At 55.6% G+C, this 15,096-nt stretch overlaps 3 protein-coding genes across 3 annotated transcripts; 1 reads left to right on the forward strand and 2 right to left on the reverse strand.

Annotated features, from left to right (window-relative positions):
- The first annotated feature begins 1,446 nt into the window (after positions 1–1,446).
- CDEST_02813 (Putative serine/threonine-protein kinase, active) lies at positions 1,447–7,677 on the forward strand. Its single transcript, XM_062918972.1, has 4 exons — positions 1,447–1,953; positions 4,033–4,165; positions 4,772–5,250; positions 5,303–7,677. The coding sequence occupies exons 1-4, from the start codon at positions 1,865–1,867 to the stop codon at positions 6,744–6,746; spliced, it is 2,145 nt and encodes a 714-aa protein (XP_062775023.1). The 5' UTR covers positions 1,447–1,864; the 3' UTR covers positions 6,747–7,677.
- Positions 7,678–7,748: 71 nt separating this feature from the next.
- On the reverse strand, positions 7,749–9,809 carry CDEST_02814 (Putative ATP synthase, F0 complex, subunit H). The gene is made up of 3 exons (XM_062918973.1): positions 9,668–9,809; positions 9,465–9,549; positions 7,749–9,075 (listed from the first exon to the last, which is right to left on the reverse strand). Exons 1-3 carry the CDS (start codon positions 9,692–9,694, stop codon positions 8,801–8,803), a joined length of 387 nt encoding a protein of 128 aa, XP_062775024.1. The 5' UTR covers positions 9,695–9,809; the 3' UTR covers positions 7,749–8,800.
- Positions 9,810–10,163: 354 nt separating this feature from the next.
- CDEST_02815 (Putative DOMON domain, cytochrome b561/ferric reductase transmembrane) lies at positions 10,164–12,975 on the reverse strand. Its single transcript, XM_062918974.1, has 4 exons — positions 12,332–12,975; positions 12,114–12,202; positions 11,232–12,061; positions 10,164–11,122 (listed from the first exon to the last, which is right to left on the reverse strand). Exons 2-4 carry the CDS (start codon positions 12,151–12,153, stop codon positions 10,742–10,744), a joined length of 1,251 nt encoding a protein of 416 aa, XP_062775025.1. The 5' UTR covers positions 12,154–12,202; positions 12,332–12,975; the 3' UTR covers positions 10,164–10,741.
- Between the last annotated feature and the right edge of the window lie 2,121 nt (positions 12,976–15,096).

Here is a 15,096-nt window from a genome sequence, read left to right on the forward strand (position 1 = left end):
AGCTACCTTTGGCTGGCCGTGTGGGCGGAGCTCGGTATTGATTAGTGGAATGCAAGCCACCCACCCAGAGCGCAATGGAAGTCTCAAAACCAAGCCCTAAAACGGCATTCCGGGCTAAATACGGAGATAGTACCAGAATGCCCATACATCATCCATTCATTTTAGACTTCGTCTTACACAGACTGACGACACCTGGCTGATAGCGCATACCTCGGAAGGCAATGGTGGCCTTTGACCGAGGTATCTGCTCTACTTTCCCTGCCCTCTAGTGTAGAAGAAAAAGAAGAAGGAAAAAACGTAAACCGGAAATCTTGGGAAGTACCTTTATTTTCTTTTGTGGGGGTTTCTTTGGCCGCCGGCACTGGCCGATACACCACACTGACGGACCCGATAGCCAGCCGTCTTGGATTGAGAGTCGATAACTCTGTAAATCCCTGGACTTGTCGGTCAACCTGAAGCTCCCTAGGTCGGACTGTCTGGACTTCCGGTTTATTTTACCACCGCTCCAGTCAAGGCAACGTTATCACCTATGCCTACCAAACATTGTCATGGGGGGAACAACACATGAAGATCTCGGACGGGATCGAATAGGATTGAATGTCCATGTCAACCATTTGCCTCTTTTGGTACCCGCTGCCTCCAGAGGACAGGGGCATGTTTTCCTGCCTCTTACCTCACTCCGCTTCGTCCGTCCCTACGGCATCCTCACTCATTCATTGCCCACTCCTTTCCCTCCTCATACCTACTACTCACGCGCATCTCACCTCGCCCTCGCTCTGACCAACCATTCAGGGCTTACTTCACAACTACGCTACGCCGGTGTGACTTGCCAACCAACACCTCATCTCAACTCGACTCAATTCACTGGCGATTCCTTTACGACTGTGACGTCTTACTCTTGATCCCACTTTCACTCGACCGACCCACCTCGAACCCGCTTTTTCCCAGGTTCTCAACAATGGAATCGGGCCCTACTCCTCATGAACCTTCCGTCTTTCGGTGCCACTTCACGATCCGCCCTCTGTAACAGCCGCATTCTCACTGGCCGGGGGTTCGTCGACACATCACCGATTCCCTGCCATATGTTTGGGTCTTAGACCAGTCCATTGTCATCGATTGGAGTGCTGCGCTGTCGCCCCCGCCCCACTCTGACACGGCGCCAGACACACCCATACCTACCTACCTACGATGTACTTACAGCAGGTACAGTAGGCAGGTACCTGCTCTGCTGGTGCTGTTGCTCTTCCGCACGTCCCATAGGTACCCTACTTACCTGCCTGGGTATTCAAGGTCCCCATTTGCCTCCACTGCTAGCCGGTTGCTGTGTGCAGGGAAAGTGAAAGGAAGAAGGGTGGGAAAAAATCAAGGAGCAGCAGGCCTTACCTGGACCTCACTCGCGCCTTCCCCTCTCTTCCGTCCTTTCCTCCCTTCTCCTCTCAGGATCACCCTCCCCTACCTCCCCCTCCGCCCGCCCGCCTGCACCCACTCCCATGGACGCAACGCAATACAACACACCGTGGCCGACCTTCACTTCATCCCACTTTCAACTTCTCACCCCTCCCGGAGGGGGAAAAAAAAAATCAAGTCTCCAATTCCACCTCCGAAAAACCACAACATCGCACCGCAACCGCCGCCGCTTCCTCTCACGCAAACCACCTCGCACCACACCGCAAACTCTCTCACTCTCACATACGCACACCCACCCGCGCCAGGCCTCACGACATCTGCCGCTCAATTTCTCGCATCGACCAATCCTTCGACGACGCTACGATATCTCGTCCTGTTTTGACGCCAATCAAGGATTCAGGCCTCTGCCTCGACTAGGCCTTCACCGTCACACGAGTGCAGCGGACAACCAGCAACCATGTCCGGCTCCGAGGGCGCACATGCAAACACCGGCGGCTTCGACCTGCTGAAGCGGGCGACACAAGCCATGATGATGTCAGGTTCTAGGTATGTGCATTTCCTGTTATGCCTCTCAACCACCCTCCTACCTTGGATCCTTCTACACTCGAATTGCCTGAGTATCCTCCTGGCAAGATGCCTTTGTGTTTGTCTTGTTCATGTCTACCATCCTCTCTGCTGCCGCAACCCAACCCCCCCCCCCCCCCCAAAATTCCTCCCATCCGACAAACGGCACGTTCTTACTTTGGGAACATCTGTCCTGGCCAGTGGCCCTGCCTCAACACTTGCTTGGTCAAAGCTGTGGCGCTAGTTCGCCTCCTCTGTCCGGCGGCCTGCCTGAGTTGCGACGCCTTTCCCATCCGCTTGATATCCGCCTCGTCTTCCTCTCCCCTCCAAGCTTGGGGGGGGGGGGGGGGGGGCTTGGTTTGCCTGCCCCTCTGGCCTGGCCTGCCAATTGCGTGCCGCTTATCCAAGGCCGGGGCCGTGCAATCAAGGCCGTCATCTACACTACTTCATTCATTCGATTTGGGGTTCTTTTCTTTTCTCTTTTCTGCGTCCAAGTTTTGGCCCTACATGTCATTGAACCTCTGGCCACTTGTAGTGAGTGGCCATTTGAAGGCTGTTGTCTCCCGCTCCAGAGTCCTGAACCGGACCTGGACCCTTGAACAAGCCTCTCGTCTTGAAGGTTGCCCCCTCCTTGCGGCATGTCTTCGCCGTACATACATGCTACTACCCAAATGCGTGGCGACGGAGGGTGGCGGGCGAACGAGGTGTGTTTCCTTGGACGTCCACCGTCGGTCGACTGGCTTGTTCCTGCACCTGACGGGTTGAAGGAACATGTTCCTCATTTGGCTAGTGCCAGAGGCATCAGACTGCCGTCAACGGCCCTTCCAGCCTACCGTCGAATCATCTCAGACGATCCCGGACGGCAGTCCGAGGCTGCAAGCAACTAAGCCCAGCCGGCCCCTACCACTATTCTCTCCTTTCCTCGCTTCACCTCGCCGTCCTATTGCCTGCCATACTCTCGCCCCTCTAGCTGGCACCACCAGGGCTTCATCTGCGCTGGTTCCCTGCCGCGCCCGCGCACCTGTCCTGCGACTGTCGGAGGGGCCGCACTTACAACTATTGGCCTGGGGCGTCCCAGGCAGCTGAGCTTTGCTCCGCAGTCCATGCCGTTGTGTGTGATGGACGACGCATACGGTCCAGAGTCATACCCCCCTGCCGCGCTCGCTTGCACATGTAAATGCAAATCACTGCATGCCCCTCGTCCCATCCTATTCCATTCCATCCCTTACCCCATGCCTACCTACCTCCCTTACCTGAATGAACCCTTTGACGGCCACCAGTGCGGCGGCAGCACTAAAGGCTTAACAATAGAGGACCCGGGACGCGGGGGCCGCCTTTGCCTGTGCTAGCTTAAGAGCCCATGCTGCCGCGGGCGTCTCGTCAGTTGAAAGTTCCAGCAGCCGGAGCAATACCAAGTCATCTCGTCACTGTCGTTCTGGCCGGCGGCATCAAAGCCCTCTCTCCCTGTCTGTTTTGTGCTGCCTCCTCTTGGTCCTACTGGCCTTTCCCCCTCTTCGCCCCCTCACACGCGCCTAACATCGCCTGCCCCCGCCATCGCCTAAGTGTAACTAAAGCGTCCCGATTAAGGCCTTGACTAGTGTTCGAGGATAGGACCTTTGGATAACGGGGCGTCTTCGGAACAAAACCAGTCCACCTTGCCCTCTTCCCTATTTGACGAGGCTTCTGCTTGGCCATCTGCATCATCCCCCTCCAAGTCGTACTACCCGGCTAGCTAGCTATTGCGACGGGCATCCTTGCTTCCATCATAGCCAGAAAGGACGAAAAAAATTTCCCCGTTCTTTCCCGTCAGTCGTTGCAGGCGCGCATGGGCAACCTCCCTACTCCGCCTCTGCTCAATTCCTCATCCTCTTCCTCAAGCGGCCGTGGGCTTGGCAGCCGTCATGAGCCAGTTTTCCTAATCTGATTCCACCTCCGCTTTTCGCTCTGCCGTTCAGCGTGTTCATCCCTCACCGTCTCTGTTGTCCAACCCGAGATTTTACCCCTCGCGCCTTTCCCGCCACAAACCCAAAGGATGAATCTCACCGTTAACCACCAAAGCAGGACCCCCGCGGCCGCAGCTGACGAAGATGGCGCGGATCAGATCGGCTTTGATACGCCCCGCTCTGGTGTGGCAACCCCTCAACCCGACCTCCATGACAAACGCCTGCCGGGCATTATGAGCTACTTCGGCCAGGTTCGTACAGATTCTCCTCACAATTCTGTATCTGCCCCTGTCGCGTCGGATCGCAATCATCGAGGACAATCGCTTCCTGGTCCCGAAACGAAGCAAGTCGAGACGGACGGGAATGCTTCTCAGGTCAGCTCTACGGATGCTGTGCCCGGTGGCGATCCTGAACCAAAATCCCCATCACTTCCCCATCCTCCCAGAGAGCGGCCTTCGTCGCCCAACACCTCGCCCATGGCACTGGTTCAGACACACCAGTATCCGACCCCGCCAATATCAAGACGGTCGTCGGTGGGACTTCTTAAGAGGAGTCTGTCATTGCGGTATGGAGAGACACGGTCCGCTGCATCTTCATCGGCGAGACCGTTACTCCAACGAGGCGTGACGGACTACCCGAAGAAGTGCCACAGTCTCACTCTCATGTCCCAACCTTCGAGCATCGTCACAACGTCGGCGGTGCATGCGCATCACATTTCCAACCCCAGCCTTCCAAAGCCCATCACACCAAAAACTCCCACCCACCCCCACGTTGGTTCAGCGCAAAAAGCCACTTCCCTTCACAGCTCGTCGTCAGTTGATCAGCTCAAGAAGCTAACTCAAGTCGCGGCATTCAAGAGCGGGCCACCGACCCCCACCAGGGCGCTCTCGGCCGCGCAACCGTCTCAGTCTGAGGAGCGGTCGAGCTCCAAGAGAAGCAGCAATGAGACTGTGCCTCCCAGTGGCACCCAGACGCCGAGGAGCGGAACTACCGGTGCCCAGGTCCCTGCCGCCCGAGGCAAGCTCACGATCAAGATTGTCGAGGCTAAGGGCCTGAGACGGGCCAAGGATCCCTATGTCGTCGCTGTCTTCCAGAGGAGCGAGCTTATCTCGGGAGGTCCACGCTCTGTCGAGGAAGAGGAGGACGTAAACCTGCCGCCGCCGTCCTTTGGAGGCATTCCGATCCAGAGGCAAGGGAGCGACTCAGGCCGAACGGCCATGTCCATCCCAATGCGCAGCCGTCAAAGTAGCAACACCAGCATCTCGGACTATAACACATTCCGCAACCGGTCACGGCGGTCCTTCACCAGCCCGAAGTGGGACGCCGAGGCAGAGTTGTAAGTTTGGTCCCACAGACCAGTCGTTGTGCCCCGGCTAACTCGAGAGCAGCGATGTTGTCGATTCGAATATGCTGGTCAACATTTCCGTCTACGATCACAGCGCGAACGGCGAGGAGTTTCTGGGCCATGTCGACTTGCAAGCGAACAGGGACTCAAACAATCCAGTCCGTGGCTGGTTCTCCCTTAAGGGCCATGCCGACACCGTGGCAGAGAACGCCCCCACGGGAGAGATATACGTCGAAGCCGTCTTTCAGCGCACCGAACGGAAACACTTTGGCCCCGAAGACTTTCAGATTCTTAAGCTGATTGGCAAGGGTACTTTTGGCCAGGTCTACCAAGTTCGCAAGAAGGACACCGAACGCATTTACGCCATGAAAGTCCTATCCAAGAAGGTCATCGTCCAGAAGAAGGAAGTCGCCCACACCGTCGGTGAGCGTAACATCCTGGTCCGAACAGCAATGTCAGACTCGCCCTTTATCGTGGGTCTCAAGTTCTCCTTCCAGACGCCCTCGGATCTGTACCTGGTTACCGACTACATGTCTGGTGGAGAGTTGTTCTGGCATCTGCAGAAGGAAGGTCGGTTCGACGAGCGAAGGGCCAAGTTCTATATCGCAGAGCTTATCTTGGCCATCCAACACCTCCACAATAATGACATTGTGTATCGCGACCTGAAGCCCGAGAACATTTTGCTGGACGCCAACGGCCACATTGCTCTCTGTGACTTTGGTCTGTCCAAGGCCAACCTCACCAAAAACGACACAACCAATACCTTCTGCGGAACCACCGAGTATCTCGCCCCTGAAGTTCTCCTCGACGAGTCAGGATACACCAAGATGGTGGATTTCTGGTCACTGGGAGTTCTCGTTTTTGAGATGTGCTGCGGCTGGAGCCCCTTCTACGCGGAAGACACCCAGCAAATGTACAAGAACATCGCCTTTGGCAAGGTCCGGTTTCCTCGGGATACCTTGTCTCAGGAGGGCCGCAACTTTGTCAAGGGTCTGCTCAACAGAAACCCCAAGCACAGACTGGGTGCAACCGACGATGCAGAGGAGCTGAAGCGTCATCCCTTCTTTGCTGACATTGACTGGGATCTTCTTGCAAAGAAGCTCATTACTCCTCCTTTCAAGCCGAAGTTGACGTCAGCGACAGACGTGTCCTACTTTGACCCTGAATTCACCAACGCATTGGACAACAATGGCTCTCTCAACGAGCGCGCAGCAGCCTTGTCCAAGGGTTTCGCCACATCAACGCCCCTTTCGCCTTCTGTGCAGGCCAACTTCCAAGGCTTCACCTTTGTGGATGAGAGCGCCCTTGACGACCATATGCGAGATAAGAGCCGCTATGACGATGAGGAGATGCGTGATTCTCACCATCAAGACGACGACTGGGATGACCTTGAGGATGTAAACCACAAGAGCAACCGCATGAGTGGCATTGTGCGCACAACCACCAACGACGAGCAGATGATTGGTGGTGGACATTTTGACGTCTGACGAGCACATTCTGGTTCTTTCTTGGTCATCTTTTTTTTGGTTCTACCTTGGGAACATGAGTGGTTCATCAGCCTCCCCCTTTCCCCCTGCCTTCCATAAGAAGAACCACGGCCACCATCACGAAGTCAAAAACGAACATTCATGGATTCAGTGCATAGGGGCGGTCAACTTTGCATGTGATCATTAGGGGTGTAATAGGTACATGGCGTTTGGGCTGAGAGCGATGAACATTCGGATCCTGGATCGGCCTTCAGAATGCTGCTTTTAGCTGATCGAAGCACTTACAGTCACACATACACAACGTGCCACATGACAAGACTCTTGAATCTCTGTGGAACCTTCAACGCATTGGTGATACCAGTGTTGCGGTTGGCTTCACTTTCATGACGTCTTGGTCCATGCATGCATGATTCTACAGACTATTGTGGGATGTCGCATTCTGGCCACTGGAGTGAGGAGGTGACTTCAGGGAACCTACTGACACATCCAATATGGATTTGTTGGAGAAGGAATGGCTTTACACCTCTGTTGGTAGTATCGACATCTGACGTGGGCTTTTTTCCCCACAAAACGTATCTGCAGCTCCTATGTTGCAGCCACACAACTTCAGTAAGGGAGGAGCGGGTGGTGCATCGGCTGGCTGGTGAGCTTTGGTGTGGAATACTACACATCCAAGCCGTTCGTATGGCAGCTAATTTTGAAGGAGAGAATGGCAAACGGCTTGTGAGGAAGCCACCTGTAATAACGCTTAATCAGATAGCCATGAGACGAATCAGTCTTTTCTTCTTCATTCCGTGTGCCATACTGCTGACGTCTGCCTCTGTGTAGGGAAAGAGACCTAGAGAGTTATGTTGTCCTGATGCATCTTCTTAATTCTTCATGGTTTCTTACATCCCTCGGGCCACGTAAAACGTCGACAACGGCTACGACGTAAATCATGGAGGTCGCGGAAACTCCTCGTGGGCGGGCAGGAGCTGGACTGAATGCTATGCGTGGGGACTCATGACACTGAGGCTGGATCCTGAGCCCGGTCAATTGGCCGCAGTCGAGCTAGTTGAAGTTTTGCATGGAAGAGAACAGGTGGGGGGAGGTATGTCTGTCTGCGGTGGTGACCGTTCTTTCAACCAGAAGATGGGGGTGACGGTTCATCAACATTCAAACCCATGTTTTTTTGTTTTTTGTTTTGTCGTGTCATCCTTGTTGCCCAGAGACGAAGGCGGATGCATTGGGAACACACAACTACCGAGCGAAGAAGGCGTGGGATGATGACTCTTCAATCCCCCACCGTGCCGCTGTTCGAGATACGGGGGGAAAGGACGCCCCCGAAATGGACCGAATTTTCGTCCCTAGAAGCTTTCTCCAATTCGCAAGTGCTCGTCTTCTCTCTCTCTTTCTCTCTCTCGCGGAAGGTCTGGTTTTCTACGTCGTGGAGGTTTGCGCATTGGCTGGCTTCCGGAAGATTCCGGGGCCCACATGTACCTATCTTCTGGCGAGTTCGATGGCCATGTCGGCAGCCTGGCTACATTAAAGCATTAAAGTCAAGTATCTAGGAAGGACACCAAGTCTAGGGCCAAGCACGATGCAGTCAGTAGGCGTATGGCAGCGAAGACTGAAGAAGCGACCTCGATCGTCGATGCTAGAATGGCGCGCCAGTCTTACGAGCACCATTGATCAGGGGTGCTAACCACACGATGGGCACGGCAATATTGTAAGTGCATGCAAATAGCATTCCTAGCCAGCGAGGTTCAGTTGGACAATATACACGGGATTACCACCTCCCAGCACACCTTCTTTCCTCTCGTAATTCGGCTCTCATGAGCTTTCTCTCCCCTCTCTCCTCTCTCCATCAAACACACTTCCACTCCTTCGGTCCGTCGGGGGGCAAGCGGCAGGGTTTACAAGATCCCAAGAACGCGAAGGTTGAAAAGGCACTTTTCCCCAGTCGCTTCACAGGATAGGGTTTGTTTCGATCGGTTGTTTAAGACGGGGGGTGAACAATGCGGTGTTCGTAAAAAACTTTTTTCGATATGGGACCTGGGGGCAAATGCCCGCGTTTAGTGGTGAGGCTCCTCCTCGTCCTCCTCGATCATGAGCCAGTCGTGCTTGACGGGCTCGCCGTTGGCGGCGACGGCGGAGGCGTCCTGGCCCTCAACCTCGACGGCCATGCTCTCGTACTCCTTCAGGCTGGCGGCGAGGTCGGTCTCCTCGGGGGACTTGGGAGCCTGGGGGATGGAGAAGGTCTGGACCTGGCCCTGAGCGTCAGAGTCCTTGACGGGGGTGGGCTTGTAGGCCTTGAGCTCCTTGAGGTAGAGCTCCTGAACGAAGTCGGCTGTTTCGGAGGCTTGAGTTAGTATATCTGGTGTTCGGAACAACATTCGGCGGTAGCGGCGACAGTATACGATGTTCAGCGGATAGGGTAGCAGGGGAGGCAGGCAACAGCGATGGGGTTTCGACATGGAAATGAGGCGAACGATGACCGGGCGTTGAATTGGCGATGGCAAGACAATGCTCAGACAATGAGTTTGTTGATGCGAAGTGTCGATGGTCGATGCTGTCACCCGAGGTCGAAGCGCAATTCTAGGCCAGCTTCGGAGCTTGACCTCCCTTGGCCGCACCGGCAATCCGAACAACCACCATCCGCCGCCTCCACCATCACCACTTTCTCCTCCTCCGGAACAATTGTAAATCGACGATTGGGAGAATGAGAGAATGACGAACCTCTTCGCGAGACCGTGGGGGCGATGAATCCCCTCATCTGGACGGCGCTGGGCCTCGCCAGCCGAGAGACAGCCGAAGCGGCGCGCTATTTGCAGAGTCAGTTTTTTCCCCGTCTGCCTCGCTTCTCCGATCGACCGCCGCGTCGGCACACCGACGGCGGCGACAGCATAAATTGCATCACGAAAAACAGTGAGGGAACGTACAGTGGCGCGGGACAATTGGACGAGCATCTTGATATGTGGACGGTGGCTGGCTCAATTGGGAGGGGGGGAGGACACCGGGGGGGTTGCAGAGGGCGGAACGACGGGTGGTTGAGGGTTTTGTACGGGATGGGAGAGCAAGCAACAGTAAAAAGCTGGATTGAGCCGGTTCGGTTCTGGTTGGACGCCAATGATCCAACCGCTGCGGGTTTTTGTTTGTGCCTCAGGCGTAAGGCCACAGTCAGCTCGAGGCCGAACTGCAGGGGGGATTCGCCCTTTCCTTCTCTCTGTCTTGCTCCACTCTCCTACGCTTTCCCTTCCGTTGATGGGCGGGTTGGGGAAATAGTAACCGGGCAGCAGCTAATGCTGGGGAATGAGCGGTGGACTGACATCACGTGAGGACCGACTCTTTTCTTGGGACCGGCTCGCAAGCAAACGGCTTGCGGTTTGCGGGGTGCGGCGGCAATTCGTGCAGCATTTGGGACCATGTGCAAAGTCGCCCGAACTACGACATCATAGGGGACTCAGCAGGCACCCTCCACCACCTACCTACCTGGCTTAAGCTCCTTGCGATCTGGCTAGCTCGCTGAGAGCAGCCTCATCGGCGTTTTCATGACCTCACCACACCAACTCTGTTTTCTTACCAGATTCAGACATGTCGCAAAAGCCCACTATCTTCACCAGCCATCGGTCTTCGTTCAAGATGGTCAGGTCACCAGTCAACCGCATTCACTAGACAGCTTATGGCTTCCAGCAACTCTCGGTTGCTCTTGTGATCCGAAGAGGGTTGCAGACACCAACGCAAGCGTAGTCGGGACGGATCAAACGCGATCGTGATTATAGAACCTTGTCATCGACAAGGAAGATAATAACTGCCAACGCCTCGTAACTCCAAGCACTCCCCCCATCGCCGCTTGTCAAGTTGCGGTCCCGGATTCCCTGCAACCATCGTCGGGATGATGCTCAGTCGAGCTGCGGTATAAACATTACACACACAAAAAGCAATACTCTGCTCCCTGATCTCCCGCGCCCCTTTCCCTGGATCACCCATTCTACCAAAATACACCCTTGCTCTGTTTATTTCTTTTGGCGGTAGGGGATGCGCTGCTGGGACTCCGGAGACTCGTGGCTCTGCTCGCGCTTGACGGCGGTGGAGTGCTTTGACCTGCGCATCTCGCCCCAAGCCGCGGACCCAATCCACGCAGCGCCGATTATAGCAGCAATGACGGAGTACGCAATGACATAGGCCCGGGACGAGCTAGCGAGCTCGAGGCCCAGCCCGCCGTTGATGATTCCAAGCACCATCAGAGCCCTACCGTACCAGATATGGGCGTGGCTGACAATGCCTCGGGCTTGGTTCTGCTTATAGTACTTGTGATGTGCCACTCCAAGGAACGGCTGGATAGCCAGCATGGCAACGACTACAGTGCCCAGCAATGTGTGGGTTTGGGCAAAGAGCTACGAAGGGCCTATCAGCTTTGGGGTCCTGGCGCGACAGGCTAGTGGGATTGGGAGACGCCATATCTCCCTCCATTTCACGGAAACAGAATGAAAAAAGGCAACTCACATAACCGTTGTCGCGGGCGTAAACGTAGCCAGTGCCAAAGCCGGCCCACATGAGGAGGAAGGCGACAGACTGCCAAGCAGCGTGGGCCATCCACTTGCCCAACAAGGGCATGAGGATGGCACCGACAGGGTACAAGAAGATAAACACGATCGACATTATGATGCCGTGAGCGAGGAGGACGTTGGACATGCCGCCGCCTCCGTTAAATACAACACCGCCGCCGCTGGTGGAGCCGCCGTTTCCGCTTCCGCTGCCACTTCCGGTGCCGCTACCGCTGCCGTTACCACCACCAGAAGTGCCCACAAACGGGTTGCTGTCGGTCTGGACAGTCGCCTGGGTCAGGTCCAGGGAAAAGCTGGTTTGATCGTCATGCTGCTGGATGCTCTGGCTGGCGCTGGCCGAGTTGATAGCGCCGCCAGCCCTCCAAGCCGCAATCCAAGAGCTGGTGGCCGAGTTGAGGGCCAGGGAGCCGGTGCTCCACGTCGCACAGTTGGTGCAACGAACGTTGGCGATCATCTTTCCGTTCTCGATACCAGAGCCGGCGAGGAGCTCAAGCGTGGTGCCCTGGGAGACCTGGGGCATAGTGTGACCGCGCGCGGTACGAGCGCTAACAGTGACGTTGCCATTGCCGTCGGTGTACATGATGAACATGTTCGAGTTGGACATGGTCGAGCCGGATCCCAGAGAAACCCATTGGTAGCTAGTCGGGGCCGACATCTGGAAGTACAGGTTTCCGCTGCCGGAGCTGGAAGCGGCCCTGGGGACCGCGACCCTGAAGCAGATATCATTGGGGCATGCTTGAAGGGGGTCGGCGGAGGCTGTCGCCGCGTCTGTGGCTATCGTTAGTTGTGATCAGCTGAAGTGTGACAACTCAAGACATACAAAGCACGGCTGCTAAAGAAGAAGCTGCAAAAGCCTTCATAGTAGACGGTGTCTTTGGCGTGACTTGTTTTGAGATGAACGATGCTCTACTGGACAACGCTGTCAGCCACGGAAGAACAGATGGAAAAGCTGTTGGAGATGTAGGAGGTGGTTGAATGCACGGCTTCCAGATCATGGATACAGTATGATGGGTGGGGGGCGGGTGGAATATAACGTACGTCTTTGTGTGGGAAGAGGCAGAGGCTCTGGACTGATCCGTTGTAGTGGTACGGCAGGTGAGAGCGAGTTGTTCCTCAAGGTAGGGTGGGAGTCCCGGGGGTTCTTATGAAGAAAAGTCGGCCTACTCCTTGGTACTCGATGGACGCGCGGTGCTAGGTTCAAAGCGGCGCTGAGCTGCTTCTGCTGCCATGATTTGCGTTCAAAGACACTCGCTCTCCTTCCCCACGGCGTACAAAGTATACCCAAGAAGACCTTGGCGCAGGAAATGGGTAACTTCTTCACACACTAGCACCAAGTCATCCCGTTTTGAATTCTCGAGTCGGTTCCGGGAGTCGGGCCCTGACCCATGCCCTGTTGCCCTCGCCCGTCGATTGTCGCTGGATCTTGGCTTGGGGGAGTGCGGACAGTGAGAGTTGAGTTCAGAAAAGGTTCAGCCACGCAAGGGATTACCCCTGGAGCACATGTAACCAACGCATAATGTGTGGGATGGCTGGCTGCAAGCCGTATCGCCCAGTGAGTTGTGTTTCTCCCTTTAGGCTTCGAGGGCAATATTGAGGAGCAGGTCAGAGATCAGCATGCGGACTGCGGCATGCCTTGGCTCCCTAGCACAGCCACGCACAAGAGGAGTTGCCGTGTGCTCGATGCCGCAACACAAGCAGTCAGGTAGACTGTGGTGTCGTACCATGAAGGGGGAAACGGCTTAGGGCAAAGTCGACCCATGTTGACGGACCCAGTCGGTCCAACACGTTCCCCCGGGCCAGCAAAACCTAAAAAATGGGCAGAGGAACTAATCAGGCATGATGGTCCCCTGGTCGTAATCTGGACTCCTTGCGACGTGTCTTGGATGCGATCTGCACTCTTCCAAAGTTGTCAGACAGAATTGCGGGTAACGTGATTGGGCAAACATCACGTCCCAGCCCTCGTCCCTACCAGTTACTTGCACACAGAGTACGTCCTGGACAATCCCGGTGCTCTGAGATGGAAAATGTGACTTGGCTGTCGCTTGTACGGCACTTTAAGTTGTCATATAGGTAGGAGGCGGTCACGGAGGAAGGGCTCCACCTGTTTGCGCAGTTGGGAAGGCGCAATGACAGTCCAGCACTGAGATGTCATACATTATGGCCATGTTTGTTGAAGGGTCTGGGTCCGGACTACACTGGTGAAAACCACCAGACGCCGACACAGATGGGACCAGCGGGTTGACGGTGTGCTCTTGTTAGAGGCCGTGAGCAGCGAGCGTCCGGCACGAACTCTAACCTCTTCACAAGATGAGAGAGAGTACCTAGGTACTTAGCGGGAGAACAGTAGCCAAGGTGGATGAAGATAACGAAGCGCTGGGTAGCCATCGGTACCCTGCATAAGCGTGTGCTGAAGGTCAGTTGGCAGTGGCTCAGAGGAGGAAAAAAGTTAAGGTGACAGGGGCCAATGGACGACAGGCTGGGCAGCTCAGCCTCTCGGATGCAAACTGGTACCGTGCGGGCGACCCCAGGTCTCTGCTGCCGTAAGCCCCTCAGTCAGATAATAAGAAATAGTGTTTTGGAGAGAGGCAATATCGGACATCTGGTAAAGAGAAAATACAAGGCGTACGCAAGCATTCCAAGGGAAATTGCTTGGCTTGAGACGACTGAGCCAAAGAGAAGAAAGAATGAGGTGGAACGCAGGACCGGCCGCAGGGTCAAGGACACCATGCCGCGCCTCCGGGTTGCACCCTCCGACATCACTGCTATATCAAAATGCCGGGGCTTGTCATCCTCTGACCGAGACTCCGGGAGTGGATTCATCGACGGCGACGGAAAGAGCAGAAGTGCATAGGAGAGAGAAAGTTGCCAAGCTACGTGCCAGGGGCTACGGGGGCGTGTGCACCTGCATTTGAACTACTACTTTAGACCACTAAACCTGTGGACTGAGGTGGACGTACTCTGTACACGGACAGTATCTTGTGTCGCAAGTTCCGATGGCTTCGACAGGTCACAGGCAGCTTGGAATAGCCACCGACGGACCAGGCTCGCCCCAGCGTTGATCTCCTTCCGTTGTTGACGTTCTCGGCACGCCTGCCTCCTCACCGAGGTATGCAGCACCGGGACCACTTACATACTCTCGACATCAGGGGCGCCTGGCCAATAGATAGAGGCACACTGGCTTACACCGACTCACATTTTGGTGTCTGTTGTTGTCTGCCAAGAAGGGGGCGTATCTGACGACAGCCGCAACTTTCGGCATTTCTCAAAGTTCCTCCCGGGTGCTGCGTCTCAGCCCAAAATCCTTACGGCCCCGAACCAATCTGGCGGTGCTATCTTCATTTTGAAGAGGCCTCATCCCTCGTGCCTCACCCATGGAGGCCTGGGGCCCTCCCATTGACTAAAGCCCATTTCCTGCTGACCAAGAGATGTGACTATTGCAATGCCGACCACGTGTTGCGAGCCGTCCCACTCCCTGATGTTGTTGGCCGGAGTCGAGGCCGAGCTCACGGTCTAGACGACTTCTGCACGCCTCACCATGGACTGTTACAATCCACTGTCCAGGAGGTCCAACCGTACCCTAACAATCCGCATACCCGTCCCGATTTGTGCAATCCCTCCACTAAGACGGCACCAGTGAGACAAGCGCGGATAAGCACCAACGCAGGCCGCGCAATGCCTTCCTTCCGTATCCAATTCCCATCACCACTAAAGAAAAAAAGCGTAACTACATTCTGAGAGAGACGGCCTTGAGAGACGGCCGGTCGCCGGCGGGCCGACAGCGGACGCCGGTCTGGACCCCAGCC

Source organism: Colletotrichum destructivum, chromosome 2, assembly GCF_034447905.1.
Source record: "Colletotrichum destructivum chromosome 2, complete sequence".
In the NCBI taxonomy this organism is placed as follows: Eukaryota; Fungi; Ascomycota; class Sordariomycetes; order Glomerellales; family Glomerellaceae; genus Colletotrichum; species Colletotrichum destructivum.